Source organism: Phyllopteryx taeniolatus, chromosome 10 (genome assembly GCF_024500385.1).
Source record: "Phyllopteryx taeniolatus isolate TA_2022b chromosome 10, UOR_Ptae_1.2, whole genome shotgun sequence".
NCBI classification, from domain to species: Eukaryota; Metazoa; Chordata; class Actinopteri; order Syngnathiformes; family Syngnathidae; genus Phyllopteryx; species Phyllopteryx taeniolatus.
Genome location: NC_084511.1, coordinates 27,857,908 through 27,874,819, shown reverse-complemented (window position 1 = coordinate 27,874,819; position 16,912 = coordinate 27,857,908). Strand labels below are relative to the sequence as shown.

Below are 16,912 nucleotides of genomic sequence, written 5' to 3'. Positions count from 1 at the left end.
TGACCTGACCAAACGTGGTTCTCTCACGAAAGCGCCAAAATATAAATTTTATTTTATTTTGTGATTTTATCAAAAAAATCACTTAGATCGTCAGGCGATTATTATTATTTTTTTTAATAAATCAAAAAATGTAAATCGGATGTTTTTAATCGGGTTTCTTTTCCCGCTGTCCTCCGCGAGCCCAGGGGGCGACATGGAGCTGAGTTTTCAACTGTGACGTAAAAGGGTGAAAGGTTACTAGCTTGACGTCGCTACATGTGTTGTTGATGTTGCGCTCCAACCGCAACAAACTCCAACAAACTGCGACTGTCGGTGAGTTTGAATGATTTCTTTGCGTATTACAAATAAATCTGTAGCTATTTGGTTGTCGTTTTGGAAGGAAAACCAGTCGCCAGTCAGTCGCAGGGCACATATAGACACAGACAACCATTTGCACTCCTTTTCACAGCGTCACTGAGTGGGAACTGAACCCACGCTGCCCGCACCAAAATCAGCCGAGTGGACCACGACACCATCAGTGACCGTGTGAAATGATGATGATGATGATGATGATTATTATTATTATTATTATTATTTCATTTTCCGATACGCTGTGACTAATGAATTGGTGACAATTAAAAATAACATAATTAATACAAAAGTGTCTTCTCAACAGTGGCCTTGGCAAGGTTTTTGGTAATTTTTGTATTTGCTGCAATCCACAGAAAAAGTGAGAATTGTTAGCATCTTTGAGTTACATTAAAACAAATAAAGAAATTTTAAAAAATTGTTAAAAGTTGAGGGAATTATAATGGAAATTGGAGCATTTCATTTGAAATCGAGTGTAAATTGTTCAATGAATACCTCGCTGACACAATCATTCAAATGTGTGCATCATTATCTGTGGTTTTAATTGATTATCATTGTAATGGCATGATTCCCATTGCGCAGGTGTCGTGTCCTGAGTCGTGATGAGGAACTTAAAGCTGCTGAAGAGCCTGCAGAGTTCAGAGCTTCAGGGCCCGGGCTCACCGCAGTGTTTGTCGCTACGCGTCGATGCCGGCACAGTACTGGTCGCCTCCCAGTACTCCATCGCGGAGTTCAACCCTCAAACCGGACAGGTATTGTGGGGTACATACACTCACTGATTTTAATGGTCCCATGCCATCAAATCCCAATTTTTTTTCCTACTGTTTTATGCGTAACATGGGTCAAAATGTGTCTGTGACATGGTTTAAGTTTGACATCTATGTGGTTCGTCGATTGAGTACAAAAGTCGCTCTCATATGCGCTCTCCTTAGCTTGGCGAAGTTGCTTAAGTTTGGCAGTGAACTTGTTTTTTTCCCTGGTGGGACAGTCGATGTGCTGCTTGTATTTAGGGAGTTCCTGGTTGAATTTAGCTTTTGTAATTTTTCCAATTTCGTTGACTTGTTCGGCGAGCATTAGCAGTGCGGCGTTCGTGTTAGCTTGAGGCGGAATGAAAGATGCGAACTCACGAGGCGAGTAGAATGGCTTACGGTTCAAAAACAGCGACTGTAAATGCGGGCTGCAGTGCGTGCTGAGCTCCGTGACGCCCGCACACCATTTTTCGTTGATATAGAAGCATATCCCGCCTCCTTTTGTTTTCCCCGATGATTCCATGTCGCGGTCTGCCCGGTGAAGACGGAAGCCGTGAAGCATGACGCCGCCGTCGGGTACAGCCTCACAAAGCCGAGTCTCCGTAAAGCACACGACGGCGGGACGTCTGAAAGCTTTACTGATCAGAAGATGAAGCGCTTCCATTTTTTTGGGTAGGGAGCGTAGATTCGCGAGGCGGATGGACGGAAACGCCAATCTGTATCCTCTCTTGCGGAGTTTCACTTGGATGCCGGCTCGTTTCCCTCTGTGGCGCCGCCTCCGTCTCCACGCGCCAAAGACCGCGTTCGTTGCTCCGGTGAGTAACTCGGCGGGGGAAAAAAACTGAACGGATTTGCGAAAGTTGGTGAAAGAAAGTCCGGAGTAGTGTAAGTGAGTCGTGTCATGTCTCCAAAGACGAACGAAAAACACAAAAACAAAAACGATACTAGAGAGCGCGTAACCGAGGGGTCCACACGGGTGGGCGCCATCTTGGTCATAAAATGGGAAAACATATTTTTTGTACAACTTTTTGGGCAATTTAATTTTCAGGCCATATCAGCCCTACCTAATGTCTGTATTTTAATGCTTGATGCACTTTTTTTTTTTTCTCTCCCCTGGTCGTAAGGTGGTAAGCGAGGGCTCACTGACTGCAGAAGGCTACCTCCCGGCAGACGGCAGCGGCTGCGTGGTTGGGCTGCAGGACCTGGCGGAGCTCGAGTCGGCGTGTTTGGCCACGGCCGGCGGCGATGTCGTCGTCTTTGACCTCGACACCGGCCGGGTGTGTTTGTCGGGAGGTGTTTTTCGACAGCGTGTTTGGCGTTAAACGGATGATTAAGTTGTCGCGTCTGTACAGTTGGAGTGCGTCGGCAGTGTAGCCACCGGGCTGACCGCCATGAGCTGGAGCCCTGATGAAGAGCTCGTTATTTTCACCACCGGTCAGTTGTTCTTCATTTTCTTTGGTTTGTGTGGCAGGTGGGTCTGGAATAAATACATCGCGGTTTCCGTACTCTAAAGAACAAAAAGTTAAAAAGTGTCGATCATTCATATTTTGGTGCTCACAGGTGAGGAAACCATCATCATGATGACCAAAAGCTTCGAGCCCATCACAGAGTTTGCGATTCATCAGGATGACTTTGGTGAAGGTACGGCGCATCATTTGTGGATTAAGAATAAATGTCATTCTTAAGAGTGTATCTTAACATATTCTCCTACATGGCAGGGAAGTTCATCACAGTGGGCTGGGGCAAGAAGGAGACGCAGTTCCACGGCTCAGAGGGCAAAGAGGCCGCACAGAGGAAGGCTCAGGTTCGCCAAAGTGTGGAATAAAATGAACTACAGTTGGAAAAGTATTTACAGTGATTTACTTTTTCCACAGTTATTGTTACAGCCTTACACCCCCCCCCCCCCTCAAAAAGAAAAACAATATTAATTCTGCCCAAAAAATTATACACGCAATACTCTATACTGACAATATTTTGGCTTTTTATTTTTTTTCAAATTTATTAAAAATCTAAAGCGAAGAAATTAAATGTACATAAGTTTTCACAGCCTTCGTGTGAAAGCTCATATTTGAATCGGATCGAGGCCTTAAAATGGCTCCAATCATACCTGATGGATAATTAAAGGTGCTGCAAAGAGGAATGGTTGAAACTGCCCAAAGATAGATTTGGAATCACATTTTAAAAAGACTTTGGACCATAATTGCTGCCTATGGTGTACCAATGCTGTCAATACTTATCTTCATGTCATTTCTGATTTTATTTTTAATACATTTGAAAAAAAAAATCCATGTCATTATTGTATAGTTTTGAGGGGGGGGGGAGATTTCATTTTGGAAAATTGCTGTAATAACAAAATTAGAAAAAAGTCAACCGCTGTGAAGAGTTTCCGCACATACTAACCATTAAAAAATTTTTTTTAAAAATGACTGTGGTTATTACTAATGCACTTGCAGAACGTCAAGCCGGCGGCAGAGTGGGACGACCGCCGGCCCCGGGTGACGTGGCGAGGGGACGGACAGGTCTTTGCCGTCAGTGGCGTTTGCCCGTGGACGGGGGCCCGCAAGGTGCGGGTGTGGAACAGGGAGGGCGTCCTGCAGGCCACCAGCGAGCCCGTCGATGGCCTGGAGCAGGCGCTGTGCTGGAAGTATGTAGTTTGTTGATTAAAGCTTGATATTATTTCCAGGAGTGTGGAAAATCACTTTTGGCTAGGCAATTTGTGTTCTGTGCTTGGCCCCACTTAACACCGCGTCGTATGATTAATGCAAGCGCACCTCTCAGCAGTTATTCCTGATAACCGCCACGATAATACAGAATTACAAAACAAAGAGAAATCCATGTTTCAGACCTTCCGGTAGCCTGATGGCGAGCACGCAACGCCATCCCAACAAGCACAGCGTTGTCTTCATGGAGAAGAACGGCCTGCTGCACGGAGACTTCACCCTGCCCCTCAGAAAAGACCAGGCCAAGGCACTTGCATCTTTATGTAGCCCTTTATTCTGTGCTTCTGACGCTAAGGGTACATGTTTTTCCTTCAGGTGAAGGAGCTTCTGTGGAACAACGACTCCAAGGTCCTCGGCGTCTGGTTGGAGGATTTAACGGCGGGCGAAGACGGACGCATCGACACTTGCGGTGAGTGCAGTCCACTTTTTAGTTTTCCCTACACACCACAGACATGAACATTTTCCCATCTCCCAACTGCAGTGCAGCTGTGGACGGTGGCAAACTTCCACTGGTACCTGAAGCAGAGCCTGGATTTTGGCACAGACCCAAGTCAAGCTCCGGTGTGCGTTTGCTGGGACCCCGAACGGCCCCTGCGGCTGCACCTGGTCACCCGCGGCCGGACCTACCTGGCCTACGACTGGGGCTGGACGACAGAAAGGAGCCAGTGGACTGGCGCCTTGGACGACGCCGACGTGGCCGTGATTGACGGAGGTGAGGACCAATGGGAGGAAAGGAAGCCCGTTAATCAAAATGATAAAATGTAATCAATCCCCTCCAGACAAGATCCTGGTGACCTCCTTCAGGCATAGCACTGTTCCTCCACCCATGTGTTCCTTTGAACTCCAGCTCAGCTCACCTGTCAATCAGGTGACCTTCCTCTGCCAACCTCAGCGGACCAATCAGCTGGCAGCATTCACCGCTAATGGAAACATAGCCGTCTACGGCCAAGGTGGGTCTCCAAAATCAGTATTAAACAATTTCTTATTAATGATTAGTTATAGCACGTATGAAGTTCAGTGTTTCCCACAGGACCGAACTGATTTGACTTCAAAGGTAAACGATAGTGGACCTAGCACAAAGCCTTGTGGAACTCCACCGCTAATATCCACACTTATAGGTAGTCTACCTCGGGTATAAGCACGCACCTTTAAAAGTGCTTGAATTTGACTTTTTCTGGGTAGATAATATCAAGCACAACGCTTTGTGGAACTCTGCCACAAATGTGTCTATTTTTGAAGCTAATGTTGCTCACAACGTTTGGGTGAGCAGATTCTGGAGGAGAACCTGAGAAAGTAGCAAATGGATTCAGAACTGTGACTCGTCCCCTGGTCCTCCAGAAAACCTTCAGGTAACAAAGCCGCCAGTCGCTATCGACAAACTCGTGAAGGCAGTAATCCATCTTCTCAAGTTTACCTTTCATTTTTGCAGTGTCGCCTTCCACCAGCAGGCGCCGCTGTCTCTGCGACATCTGCTGTGGCTCCAGGGCGATCTTTTCATGGCCGTCGGCTCAGGTCTGCTGCCCACCTCCTCCGCCCTGATGGTGCTGTGTCCCGGCCAGGACGCCGACACGCTCTCCGTCAGGTATTGAATAAGAAGAACCCCGCGAGAACATTGCTGACCGACAGCGGCGTTGTGACTTGATGTTTCCCTTTTTTAATCGCTGCAGATGTCGTCTGGAAGTGGACGGCGTCGTGATCAGCTTGGTCCGCCGCTGTAGCACGCAGTCGTTGGCTCTACAGCTGGAGGACGGACGCATCAGGAAACTGCTCTGGGGTCAGCCGGCAACATTCACACTAGGCCGACTATTATGTGCTCCAGATCCGAAGAAGAGTTGGACCATGGCACGGCGCAATTTGTTAGACGCGTCATACAGTTACTGTGATTGTTCGTTGGCATTTATTCATGATAACCTCCACCTTGCATAATAGAAATAAACAGAACGACCTGTAATAACCCACAGAGCAGCATGTGCATGTAAAATCATATTGTTATGCAGATTGTGCCGAGCTGTCTCTGGAGGAGTGGCGTGACTCCAGCGGGTGCCTCGTCAACTTCCCCGTGCCGTGCCCTCAGATGGCCCTCTGCAGTGTGGATGGCCAGGTAAAAAATAAACTGACATACTGACATACTCACACGTTAGCGAGCATTTCAAAACGACACGGACTTTATCTCAGGAGTGTGCGCTGGGCCTGACGGACAGAGCTCGCCTGTTCGCCGCGGACGTGGAGGTAGGCTGCCGTCTGGGCTCGTTGGCTGACTCTTCACCCGACGATATTCTTCTTCTCCACCCTCAGCTCGCCTCCAACGTGTCGTCCTTCGCCGTGTGCGACGACTTCCTGGTTGTCACCACGCACTCGCACACGTGCCGCTGCCTTCGACTGAGCGCGCTCGGCCTTAAAGGTACCCGCGCCCGGTCTGCTGTTTTGTCCCTCGCGAAGCACGTGAGACGCTCAACCAAGGCGAGGGCTGGGCAATGAATCGATTTTATACATTAATTCGGGTTTCTTTGTCAAGTTTTTATTTTTTATATAAATCTGTTTCTGTGGTTCAGAGCGTGTCCCCGCTGTCATGCGCTGCTTGTACTAACAGCATAGCATAGTTATTGTGTTTTCATTGTTTGATTTTTTCTTTTTTTTTATGAACTAGTTTTTTTTCATCATTTCTTCTTACTATGCAAAAAATAAAAGACAATAACATGTGGAAATGACACCGAATAAAGAGACAAACAACACAAAAAGCAACATGACAAGATTTCCCAAAATGGCAGTCTGTCAAAATGTCACTTTGGAATGTTCACTTCAACCTGAGTAGACCGCACCAAAGATTTAGCAAATCGGACAATGGGTCCGGAGAAATGGAGGTTTCTTTGTGTGGGGGGGAAATCACCCAAAGAAAATGTGGTCCAAAAATGTCTTTCAATTAGAGTAAACCACTTTAACGTCATATCGTTTCGTCTGCTACTGGGGGAACTATTCAAATCTAACATCTGACTTCGTGAAAATGAAAACCCCCGCAGGGCTGCAGGCAGCCTTGGCCCGGGACGGCGGGCAGAACGACGAGACCCTGCGGCGAGTGGAGCGGGGGTCCCGCGTGGTCACGGTGGTGTCGCAAGACATGCGAGTGGTGCTACAGGTGAGCTCCAAACGCGCGACAACTGCCGGTTGGCCAGCGGCTGCAGATGTTCACCCTTGGGCGTTTTGTGTGCGCAGATGCCGCGTGGGAATTTGGAGACGGTCCACCATCGAGCTCTGGTGCTGGCTCAGCTCAGGCAGTGGCTGGACAGGTGAGTAGAACGCAGACCTCCTCCAAGACCCGACGGTCCGGTAGGTGTTAAAGATTCATGCTTGTCACTGCTGTGGTTTGTTTCCCAGTTTGAGGTTCAGGGAAGCTTTCGAGTGTATGAGGAAGCTGCGCATCGACCTCAACCTCATTTACGACCACAACCCAAAGGTACGCACAAAGCCCTGTTATTAGGAATGAGTATTCTGATGTATTATTTGGGACCCGTTTAAAGATTACAGTGGTCTGGTACCATCATTTTGGGGGGTTTTGTTTTTCTAGTCGAATAAAGGTTACATTTTTATTTTAAACAAATTAAAAGCAATATACTCCTCGTCAGTAACAAAAGACCAACAACAAAAATACTTTGGATACGTTTTTCTCCTGCTCAGCTAAAAGTTAAATGACAATAAAATAACAGTTTAGATTTCAAAATAAAATCAAAAAACAATTCAGAATTTGTATCGTGTTGAAATAAAAGTTAGAATAATTGGATAATAAAAATTGATTTTACACATTATTTTCGTCCTGGTACAAATAAGGGTTAAAGATGTTTTTTTACTATTTGTTGTTTTCTCTTGATCAAATATAGGTCAAAAGAGTTTTTAATAAGAGTGGAAATAGAAATTGTTTTTAAAATATATTTTTCTAATAATGGGTAAAGAAAAATGAAAATATATATTTTGAAAATGGATATTTTTCTGGTCAAATCAAGCTCAAGATAAAAAAAAAAATGTAAAGATTAGAATTAGAATAAACTATTTGTAGTTTTTCAAATAAAAAAAAAAAAATAGGATTTCTTCTAGCCCCCAAAAATGGAAGAAAAAATAATGAAAATACATCTTTTAAAAAATGCAAGTTTTTCTTCTGGTCAAATAAAGTTGAATGATCGAAAAAGTAATGATAATGAAAATAGAATAAAAAATAAATAAACAATTTGTTATTTTGTCCAGGTCAAATGAAAATTGATTGTAGTGAAAAGATATATATATATTTTTAAAAGCAAATTGAAGTTTTTCTCCTGTCAATATAAAGGTTAAATAGATGGGGGGGTTATTAAGTTATTATAATAAAAGTAGGATCAAAATTGAAAGAAAAAATGGCCTTTACTTTTTCTTTTAAACTTCTGTTTATCCGGCCTGTTGACCACACCCATCTGCTCGCTTCAGGTGTTCCTGGAGAACACGCGCACGTTTCTGGCGCAGCTCGACTCCATCAACAGCATCAACCTGTTCCTCACAGAGCTCAGGTCAGTCCATGATTGTCAAGTGAGTTCGTTTTAGGTTTTAACGCTTGAACCATCCGTAACCCCTCACCAGGGAGGAGGACACCAGCAGCAGCATGTACCCTCGGCCCGAAGGACGCCCGCAGCTCCGGCGGCAGGCGCACATCTCCGGACGCAAGAAGGTGGACGTGGTATGCGACGCTCTTCGCGGCACCATGGAGGCCGCAGATCCCAACAAGTCAGTGACAATGTTCCATGGGAAGAAATGGGAACACCTTTGCTAATTTAAAAAAAACCAAAAAAACAAACAATGATTGCAATTCAATTACATTTTTATCTGCTCAGGAGACTTTTTTTTTCTTTTTAATATATTTTTTTTATCTTGAATCTATTTACTATTTTCATTGAGGCAGTTTTTTTTTTCCTTTTTGTTTGAAAACAAGTAAAAAAGCTACATTTCTAGTTTACCTTTTTAAAAACTACTTTAATTTTTATTTTCGACGCTTTTAAAATTTGTAATCTATTTACATTATGAATTGATTTCCTTTTTTAAAAACAGTTTTTATTTCATTTGTGATTGTTTTTTTTCTTTTAATCTATGTTCATTTATTTCATTTAAAATAATGTTTTTTTTAAACATTACTTATTTTAATCCATGTTCATTATTAATGTAATTCCCTTTTAAATGTCATTCATTGTTTTTTTCTTGAGTATTTTTATAACTTAACCATTATTTGATGAGAGGAACCCCCTTTTTTCTTTTTATACTTCTCAAATAAAGGTTAAATAATGTTTTGAAAATGAATTAAACGATGAAACAAACTTAAAAACAATGTTCCCAGTCAAATCAAATGAAACTAGAATAACAATAGTTTATAAATTTAAACCCAATGTTGAGTTTTTCTTCTGGTTAAATAAAACAAATAATAATAATAGTAATGAAAATACATTTAAAAAATGAAATAATGACGCAATTTGTAGTTTTTCTTGAGGTGAAGTAAAAGTTGAATCAAATAATTGTTTGTATAATAAATCGTAGCTACTAAACCCCGCCAAAATGTTTTGTTTTCCTTGCAAATATGTATTTCTTCATTTGACCAAGTACAACAAGGATTTAAATGAAGGAACTGTGTTCCCTAGAGAAGAGGTCTTTCTTTGCACAAATGCATTTTATAATATTTCAATAAAAATGTACCAAGTATTGTATCATTGTTTTCACCAATATTGACTCCCAAATCAAGTAGAGAATTAGAATTCGATTCCCACCGCTTTCAGGTTCTGTCTGTCCATACTGACGGCGCACGTGAAGAAGACAACTCCCGAGCTGGAGATCGCCCTGCAGAAAGTCCACAAGCTTCGGGGTTAGCGAAACTCCGATGTCCTGCGCTGGTTTAGTCCACTAAACGCACTGCATTTGTGAGGCAAAATATTAGAACCCGCTCTCACAAACTGCAGCGAATCCTCCTGAAGGGGACGGCGGCGTGAACGCCGAGGAGGCGCTGAAGTACCTCCTCTTCCTCGTCAACGTCAACGATTTGTACGAGCACTCGTTGGGGACGTACGACTTCGACCTGGTGCTCATGGTGGCGGAGAAATCGCAAAAGGTACCAAAAACGTGCGAGCGTGAAGCCCTGTTTGTCGATATGCCCTGCGATTGGCTGTCCACTTATCATCAGGATGAGCGCTATGGAAAATGGATGGATGGATTGGTGTTGGAAAAACCCAGATGGCGAGAATAGTTTGGTCACTTTTGTGTGCAGGACCCCAAAGAGTACCTCCCCTTCCTGAACACGCTGAAAAGCTTGGAAATCAACTACCAGCGTTACACCATCGACAAACACCTGAAACGTTACGGCAAGGCGCTGATACACCTCAGCAAGTCTGGTAGGCCTCCATTTGGTCTCACGCAGGAAGGCCGAGTTTGAAATTTGTGCAAAAAGTGCTTCGGACATGTTCACGGGTGGTTAGATTAAGTTCGCTTAGCAAGGTGAGGGTGTGTGTGTTTGGGGTACATCCTGTATTTGGAAAAAGCCCAATAGCCCTAACAGTTTGCAGGTAGTGTATACCACCCGTTATATGTATGCAATGTCTTCACGTTGTCTTCTCTTTCAGGAGAGGAGCATTTCCCTGAAGCCTTGCAGCTGGTGAAGGAGCAGAAACTGTACAGCCAAGCGCTCCGTCTTTACCCGCCCGACGGCGCTCACTACAAGGTACGCCGCGTTCCCCGCTTCCCGCTCGGTTTTCTCTCACAAGCGCGCGTGTGACGTCCCTCAAGGCGCTGAGCCGCGCCTACGCCAAGCACCTGCTGGATCGGCAGCAGGCGGAGCAGGCCGGCCTGCTGCTGTGGCGATGCGGCGAACTGGACGGCGCCCTGGAGGCCTTCGCCGCCGCCGCCAGCTGGAGGAACGCCGTCTGCGTGGCGCAGCAGATCCAGATGTCCGACGACAAGCTCGCCCTGCTGGCCCGAGACTTGGCAGGTAACCGTGACGACCGGCCGCTTAGCGCAGCGGTTCTCAAACTGGGGTCACCGGACCCCAAGCTGTAACTTGGATGTCCACTACGAGAAAGCCAAACAAAAAGTCGGGAAAAACCTACTACAGCTGAAATGTATTTGGGGGTCATCAGAAGAACTTTCAATGGTGGCAAGTGTGTGATGACTCCCATTTAACATGAATTTGAATGTGATTGGTTCATTCTGAACTGGGTGTGTGCACTTTTTAGAGAGAGAAAAATCATTTACAGATGATAGGTCACATTGCTGCTGGCGAACGTTTTGAAATGAATTGCCTTGTTCGCATCTGTTTTTGTTTTTCACAAAAAAAATCTGCCGTTTGAACAGGAACATTTCCGACAACTGCTTCACTACTGTAAATAATAAAATATATATATGCTTGGAAAAACTTCTCATGAGATTAAAAATGACAGCTGTTGTCTTTGGGGCCTGTTTCCCAAATATATTTGTGTGTGTGTGTGAATAGGTGACCTATTCATTTTGTGCAGTTTGTAGTTTATTGCTTTATGACGTTTAGTCCATTAAATTTGATTTTGTTTATCAGACGCGCTGACATATCGCAGCAACACACCAAGGCGGGGTCTGTGTAAACATAATCCATGGCGGCGACCAGCTGCTTAGCGAGTTAATGGTTTTTTTCGTGATTGTTTGCTTTCTCTCAGGGAAGCTGAGCGAACAGCGACGCTACACGGAAGCCGCCGTGCTGCTGGACCAGTACGCCAAAGTAGGTGGTTCACACAAAAACAAATGGTTGCCGTCAACAATGGTACGGATGGTTCATTGCGCTTTCCGTGGCCGCACAGGACTACGAGGAGGCCATCTTGGTGCTGATCTCCGGCGCGGCCTGGGAGGAGGCGCTACGACTGGTTGGTGGAAAAAAATAAAATAAAAGCATACCAACACACTTTGCGTTCACAATAATAGCAGTGGCAAAAGCTCAAATTCCTTCTACGCTACATGCATTTAAATGCATTGGGAACGCTGCACTGAACTAATATTTGGTCGTACGAGCGCTGCTAAACATCTGTGGTGCATGGACACCGCCGACTGTCAAGTGACAATTGCTATTCCAGCCCAGCATCATTGGACCACATTCCACAATTCATTTTTTCTTCTCTTGCCAATCACTGATCTGACATTTAGCCATATCCACACTGTTTCCGACAGATGCTTCACATCTGTGTTGCATGGAGGCCACCAACGTCTGGCAACTGCGAACTCTTATTTCAGCCTAGGACCCCATTCCACAATTCCTTTTTACTTTCTTGTGACTTACCGAATGGAGATTTACTCGTATAAGCACCATTTCCCGACAACTGCTTCACACCTGTGTTGCATGGAGTGCACTAACTTCTGACAACTGTGAACTGTTATTTCAGCCTAGGACCCCATTCCACAATTTCTTTCTACCTTTTGATATTTAGTCATGTGAGCACCATTTCGGATAACGTCTGTTTTTTGTGTTGTTGTTTTCTATGAATCGCAATGCTAATACCTACTTCTTTAAGCACTGCTTCACACCTGTGTCGCATGAACTCCATCAACTTATGATACCTGTGAACTACAATTCCAAACCAGGACCATTAGACTTGAGTCCACAATTCCTTGAATAAGTGAACTAATATTTACTTGTATAAGCACTGCTTCACGCCTGTGTTGCATGGAGTCCACAAACTTCTGGCACCTGTGAGCTGCTATTCCTGCCTCAGACCCCATTCTACAAGTCCTTTTTACTTTGCTGTCAATCACTGGACTTGTTTAGTCGTAGAAGCACCATTTCTGACAACTGCTTCACACCTGTGTTGCATGGAGTGTGGCGATAGTTAATTGACGCCAACTTCTAACAGGAGTCAGCCAACTAACATCAGCTAACCGCTATTCCAGCCTACGATCATTGGACTTCTTTGTACGTCTTTTTTTAACTTTCTGGTGAATCACTAAAATGTTTGTACAAGCACTGCTTCACATCTGTGTTGCATGAAATTCACCAACCTCTGACTATTTGATTCCACTATTCCTTCTTACATTGTATAAGCACTGTGTTGGAAAAGTACTTTCCACCAACTTGTAGCCCCTGTGAACCAATACTCTAGACCAGGACCGTTGGATAAGTTTAAAAAAGATTTGGGGGGGTTGTTTTAACTTTACTGTGAATGAGTAAACTTTTGCTTGGAAAAAAATTGCTCTTCCCTTTCCTGTGAATTACGGAATATTAAGTTGTTCTGTATGATCACAGTTTCAAATACTGTAACTGCTTCACATCTGTGTTGGATAGAGTCTTCTAACTTCTAGCCCCTGTGGCTACTATTCCAGACCAGAACCATTAGACTACAGTCCACAATTAGTTTTTTCTTACCTCTCTGTGAATTACCGAACAAATACCTGCATCTCTTTGTACACATACAGTACTGCTTAACATCTGCGTTGCATGGAATCGAACAACTTGTGGAACTTCTATTCCATTACTTGAATGTGACTTACTGATTATTTGGTTGAATAAGCGCCGTTTCCGTTTCCCACAACTGCTTCACACCAGTGTTGCGTTGTTTTAAACCCACTGCTGCTATTGTGAACACAGGCGTGCAGTACATGTTTTAGTTTCCTTCCGCTGTTAGTTAATTGGACTTTTTGTGCGCTTGAGATTCACACGCACGACAGAGCAGACATCACGGAGACGGACCTGAAACCCGCCCTGTTTGAAGGTACCTTTTAGGAGCCGTTTTGTCTCCACCTTCTTTCTCCAAAGTGAAACCTTCCATCTTCAACGTTTTTGTATTTTCCCCCCCACCAGCGGCCAGCGCGCAGACGTTCCTGGTGGAGATGCAGGCGGCCGCCTTCTCGCGCCACCGCACGCGTCTGGCGGTCGTGCGTCAGCGGAAGGAGGACAAGGCCCGGATGAACGTGCCGGGTGAGGACGGGGAAGGGTGAGGTGAGGGGTCGCCGCGGTAACGTCCGCACCGAAGCAAACGTCTCGTAACCCTTGCAGAAGACGACGGCCCGGACTGCGCAGACGCCGAGCTTTACTCCGAGGCGAGCGGCGTCACGAGCGCATCCGAGTACTCTCACAGCAACTCGCGTGTCTCCTCGTAAGACGCTCGCACGCACGCACGCACGCACACGCGCGCCCTCCCTCCCTCCCATGTAATGCAGGGTTATTTCTTATGTGTACGGAAGTGCTTGGAGTGCGTATTGATGCTGTGGAATGCGATGGCTGTCCAAAGTCTATCCCGTTAATTCCAAAACAAAAAATATTTGTTCTGGTTGACTAATGGGAAAATAAAAGAAACTGTATTGAAAATATATGATTTAAAATTAATGAAACTAAATTAAGAGAGTCAAATGGAAGGAAAAAGAAAATACCATAGATAAATACATAACAGACAACAATTTTCAACAACAAACACTAAAACACAACTAAATACTATTCTCCAGGGCAAAAAAAAAAAAAAATGTAAAACCAAAGACCACAAAAATCATGAAAATCAATACAATACAATTTAATATTTTTATTACATTTATTTGCATGAATTCCCATGGAAATGATTGAATTTCCAGTTGAGGGATTCAAATTGCAACGATAATAAAATGGTGTGAAAATCAAATTTTACATTTCAAGAATTTTAACCTTTTATTAAAATTGTAATATTTAAAAATGTAATTACACATTCTAATTGTTATGCTTCCAAATGTATTATACATATAATTGAAACCTGTGTTTTCAAAGTAATGAGATTTGTTCGTTTATTTATAATAAGTGCTAAGTGAAAGAAATCGGTTCTAAATTGTATATTATTTGATATTGGTGGGTTAAAATTGGATACATATTGGGTTCGACAGCCTGAAATATCACTTTTTGTGTGTGTAAATATGTAAGTCTCATTAAATGCTAAAAAACAAAAGGTGTCACGGTGTGACACAGGAGGTCTTCAAAGAACCGCCGCAAGGCCGAGAGGAAGAAGCTGAGCCTGAAGGAAGGAAGTCCCACGGAGGAGCGAGCGCTCACGTACGCCCTCGGAGAGATCGTCACCTCCGTGGACAAGATGAGAGGTGAACCTTCCTACGCTCGAGGCACCGTCGACACGTTTTGCCGATTCACGTTACTGGGGTCGGGTTGCCTGTTTGCTCTGTTTGCCGCAGAGGAGGTTCGGGCGCTGCTCGAGGCTCTCGTGCTGTTCCGCTCGGACGAGCGAGCCGAGGAGCTGCAGCTCGTCTTCCAGGAAGCTCTGCGCGCCATGGAGGAGGCCGTCCCGGAAGTGTGGCCTCAGGGCGCGCGCGGCGGCCGCGCGCCGGTAAGCCGATCGTCTTCCGTCACGTCCGCGTCGAACGTACGAATGCTCCGTTTACGAGGTGGAAGTATTTGAAGCGTGTAGTTCGGGCTCAAGAAATGTTCGTGGGGAATTTGAAGACTTGTAGTAGGACATGAACACAGATGATCATTTTCGTAGCGGAAACGGTCAACTGTGTGACATTTTCATTTTTCAATTATTAGATGATTATTATGTATTTGCAGCAATAGTTCCGAATACATGAAGGATACAGTTATCATTTCAGTCGCAAGGCACTCCTGCAGGGAACTGTCAAATGTTTTCTTAAATATTTTACATTTAAATACAACTTTCAAAAGAAAATGAAATGCGAATATGAATTATACATGAAGGACACACAAATTGTTTTGGTAGCGAGAAACCCTTTGTTTGGCAGCAAACAACATTTTTTTTATTTTCACAGGGACACGATATTGTAAACAAAATAATGCATCATTTTTCATGAAATAATTTGAAATCATTAGATTAAATATAAATATCTTTTTTAATGATTTGGTTTGTTTTCACAATTTGATTTGTATTATTTCGCAGTTAAAAACAACTCATCTTTATTCAGTGGTCTTATAATGAAATGAAATGTTTCTTATTTTTATATTAAAAACAATTCAACTATACATACAAAGTTAATACAAATAAAGAAATCACTAAAAGAAAGTAAATTCAAACATATCATTGTGTTTATTTATTTTGATTTCAATATCAAATACAAAACAATAAATTGCAATCAAGCCAAATGGTGGCGTTCTGTAAGCATTCAAATCAAATCATCACCTTTTTTTGGGATATAGCACTTTTCATACATTGAAAATGCAGCACAAAGTACTTTACAGAGATAAAACAAACAGAAGAAATAAAATAAGAAGAAATAAACAACAATTCAAAGAAACCCAGCCCTCCCAAGCTCCCATATAAACCCAAACCTGACACGGCAAGGCAAGGCAAGGAAACACCTAGGCCGCAGGTGTTCAAGCCTTTCGTTTAGATCGCCCAATAACCTAATTCGGATTTCAGGCTGAAGAAAAAAAAAGTGGAAACAAATCTGAATCGATCACATTTGTGCGCTTGTTGTGTTTCAGCTGATGGGACCGAGCTCCACGGCGAACAGCATCACGGCGTCCTTGCAGCAGCCGCCGCCCGCGTCACAACAAGGTGAGCTCGTATTTGTGTCGCTTTAGCACACGTACACGCGTTTCATCAACTCGGTTTCTGACGTAATCATTTTCACTGTAAGATCATTGAAATATCTTCTTAATTTGTCTATAATCAAATGGATTTACGATTGTAAATAAGATGCATATGAATTTAAAATGACAAATATGTATAATTATGGAATGAAAAAGATTTCATTTTTCATCCTTTCTAATCAATCGAGTTCTATATACAAGAATTGAATTTTTTCCTTTTTTTTTTTTTTTTAATATAAAAAGCCTGGACATTTTTTTTTCATATTTTCTCTTTCCAGATGTTGAGATTTCAACTCCACCTACGATGAGAAGCGCCGTCAAGTGGAAGCTGGACCTTTTTGAAACTAATTCCCCTTTTGTGTTTGTTTGACTGTAAAAGACAATAAAAGTGATACTTGCAACAGTCCTTCATCCAAAAGTGAAAGAAGTGGTCATGTTTTGGAAAAGAGGTCGGATGAAAATTCCCCATCCAGGCACTCGGTGGGATAGCAAATGCAAAACGCCGTTATTATTCATTAATTTTTTTTTCCCCGAGCTTTAAACAGTGGATCATGAAGCATCCATCATCG

At 43.6% G+C, this 16,912-nt stretch overlaps 1 protein-coding gene across 6 annotated transcripts; it reads left to right on the top strand.

The window, feature by feature from the left end:
* The first annotated feature begins 164 nt into the window (after positions 1 to 164).
* Positions 165 to 16,754, top strand: elp1 (elongator acetyltransferase complex subunit 1). 6 transcript variants are annotated; one of them, XM_061788172.1, is made up of 36 exons: positions 165 to 312; positions 931 to 1,100; positions 2,222 to 2,374; positions 2,450 to 2,531; positions 2,658 to 2,738; positions 2,816 to 2,901; positions 3,551 to 3,741; positions 3,941 to 4,064; positions 4,133 to 4,226; positions 4,299 to 4,529; positions 4,597 to 4,767; positions 5,088 to 5,166; positions 5,247 to 5,399; positions 5,485 to 5,591; positions 5,815 to 5,918; positions 5,993 to 6,046; positions 6,113 to 6,218; positions 6,835 to 6,950; positions 7,028 to 7,101; positions 7,190 to 7,268; positions 8,267 to 8,346; positions 8,417 to 8,560; positions 9,598 to 9,683; positions 9,778 to 9,926; positions 10,083 to 10,206; positions 10,435 to 10,532; positions 10,598 to 10,799; positions 11,497 to 11,558; positions 11,638 to 11,700; positions 13,476 to 13,536; positions 13,626 to 13,742; positions 13,821 to 13,920; positions 14,754 to 14,881; positions 14,972 to 15,123; positions 16,236 to 16,308; positions 16,622 to 16,754. In XM_061788172.1, the coding sequence occupies exons 2-36, from the start codon at positions 951 to 953 to the stop codon at positions 16,711 to 16,713; spliced, it is 3,966 nt and encodes a 1,321-aa protein (XP_061644156.1). In that variant the 5' UTR covers positions 165 to 312; positions 931 to 950; the 3' UTR covers positions 16,714 to 16,754. The 6 variants fall into 6 exon arrangements, 5 of the variants coding, with proteins under 5 accessions (XP_061644156.1, XP_061644154.1, XP_061644155.1 ...); XM_061788170.1 differs by having other exon boundaries at positions 5,485 to 5,702; XM_061788171.1 differs by having other exon boundaries at positions 14,754 to 15,123.
* The last annotated feature ends 158 nt before the right edge of the window (positions 16,755 to 16,912 follow it).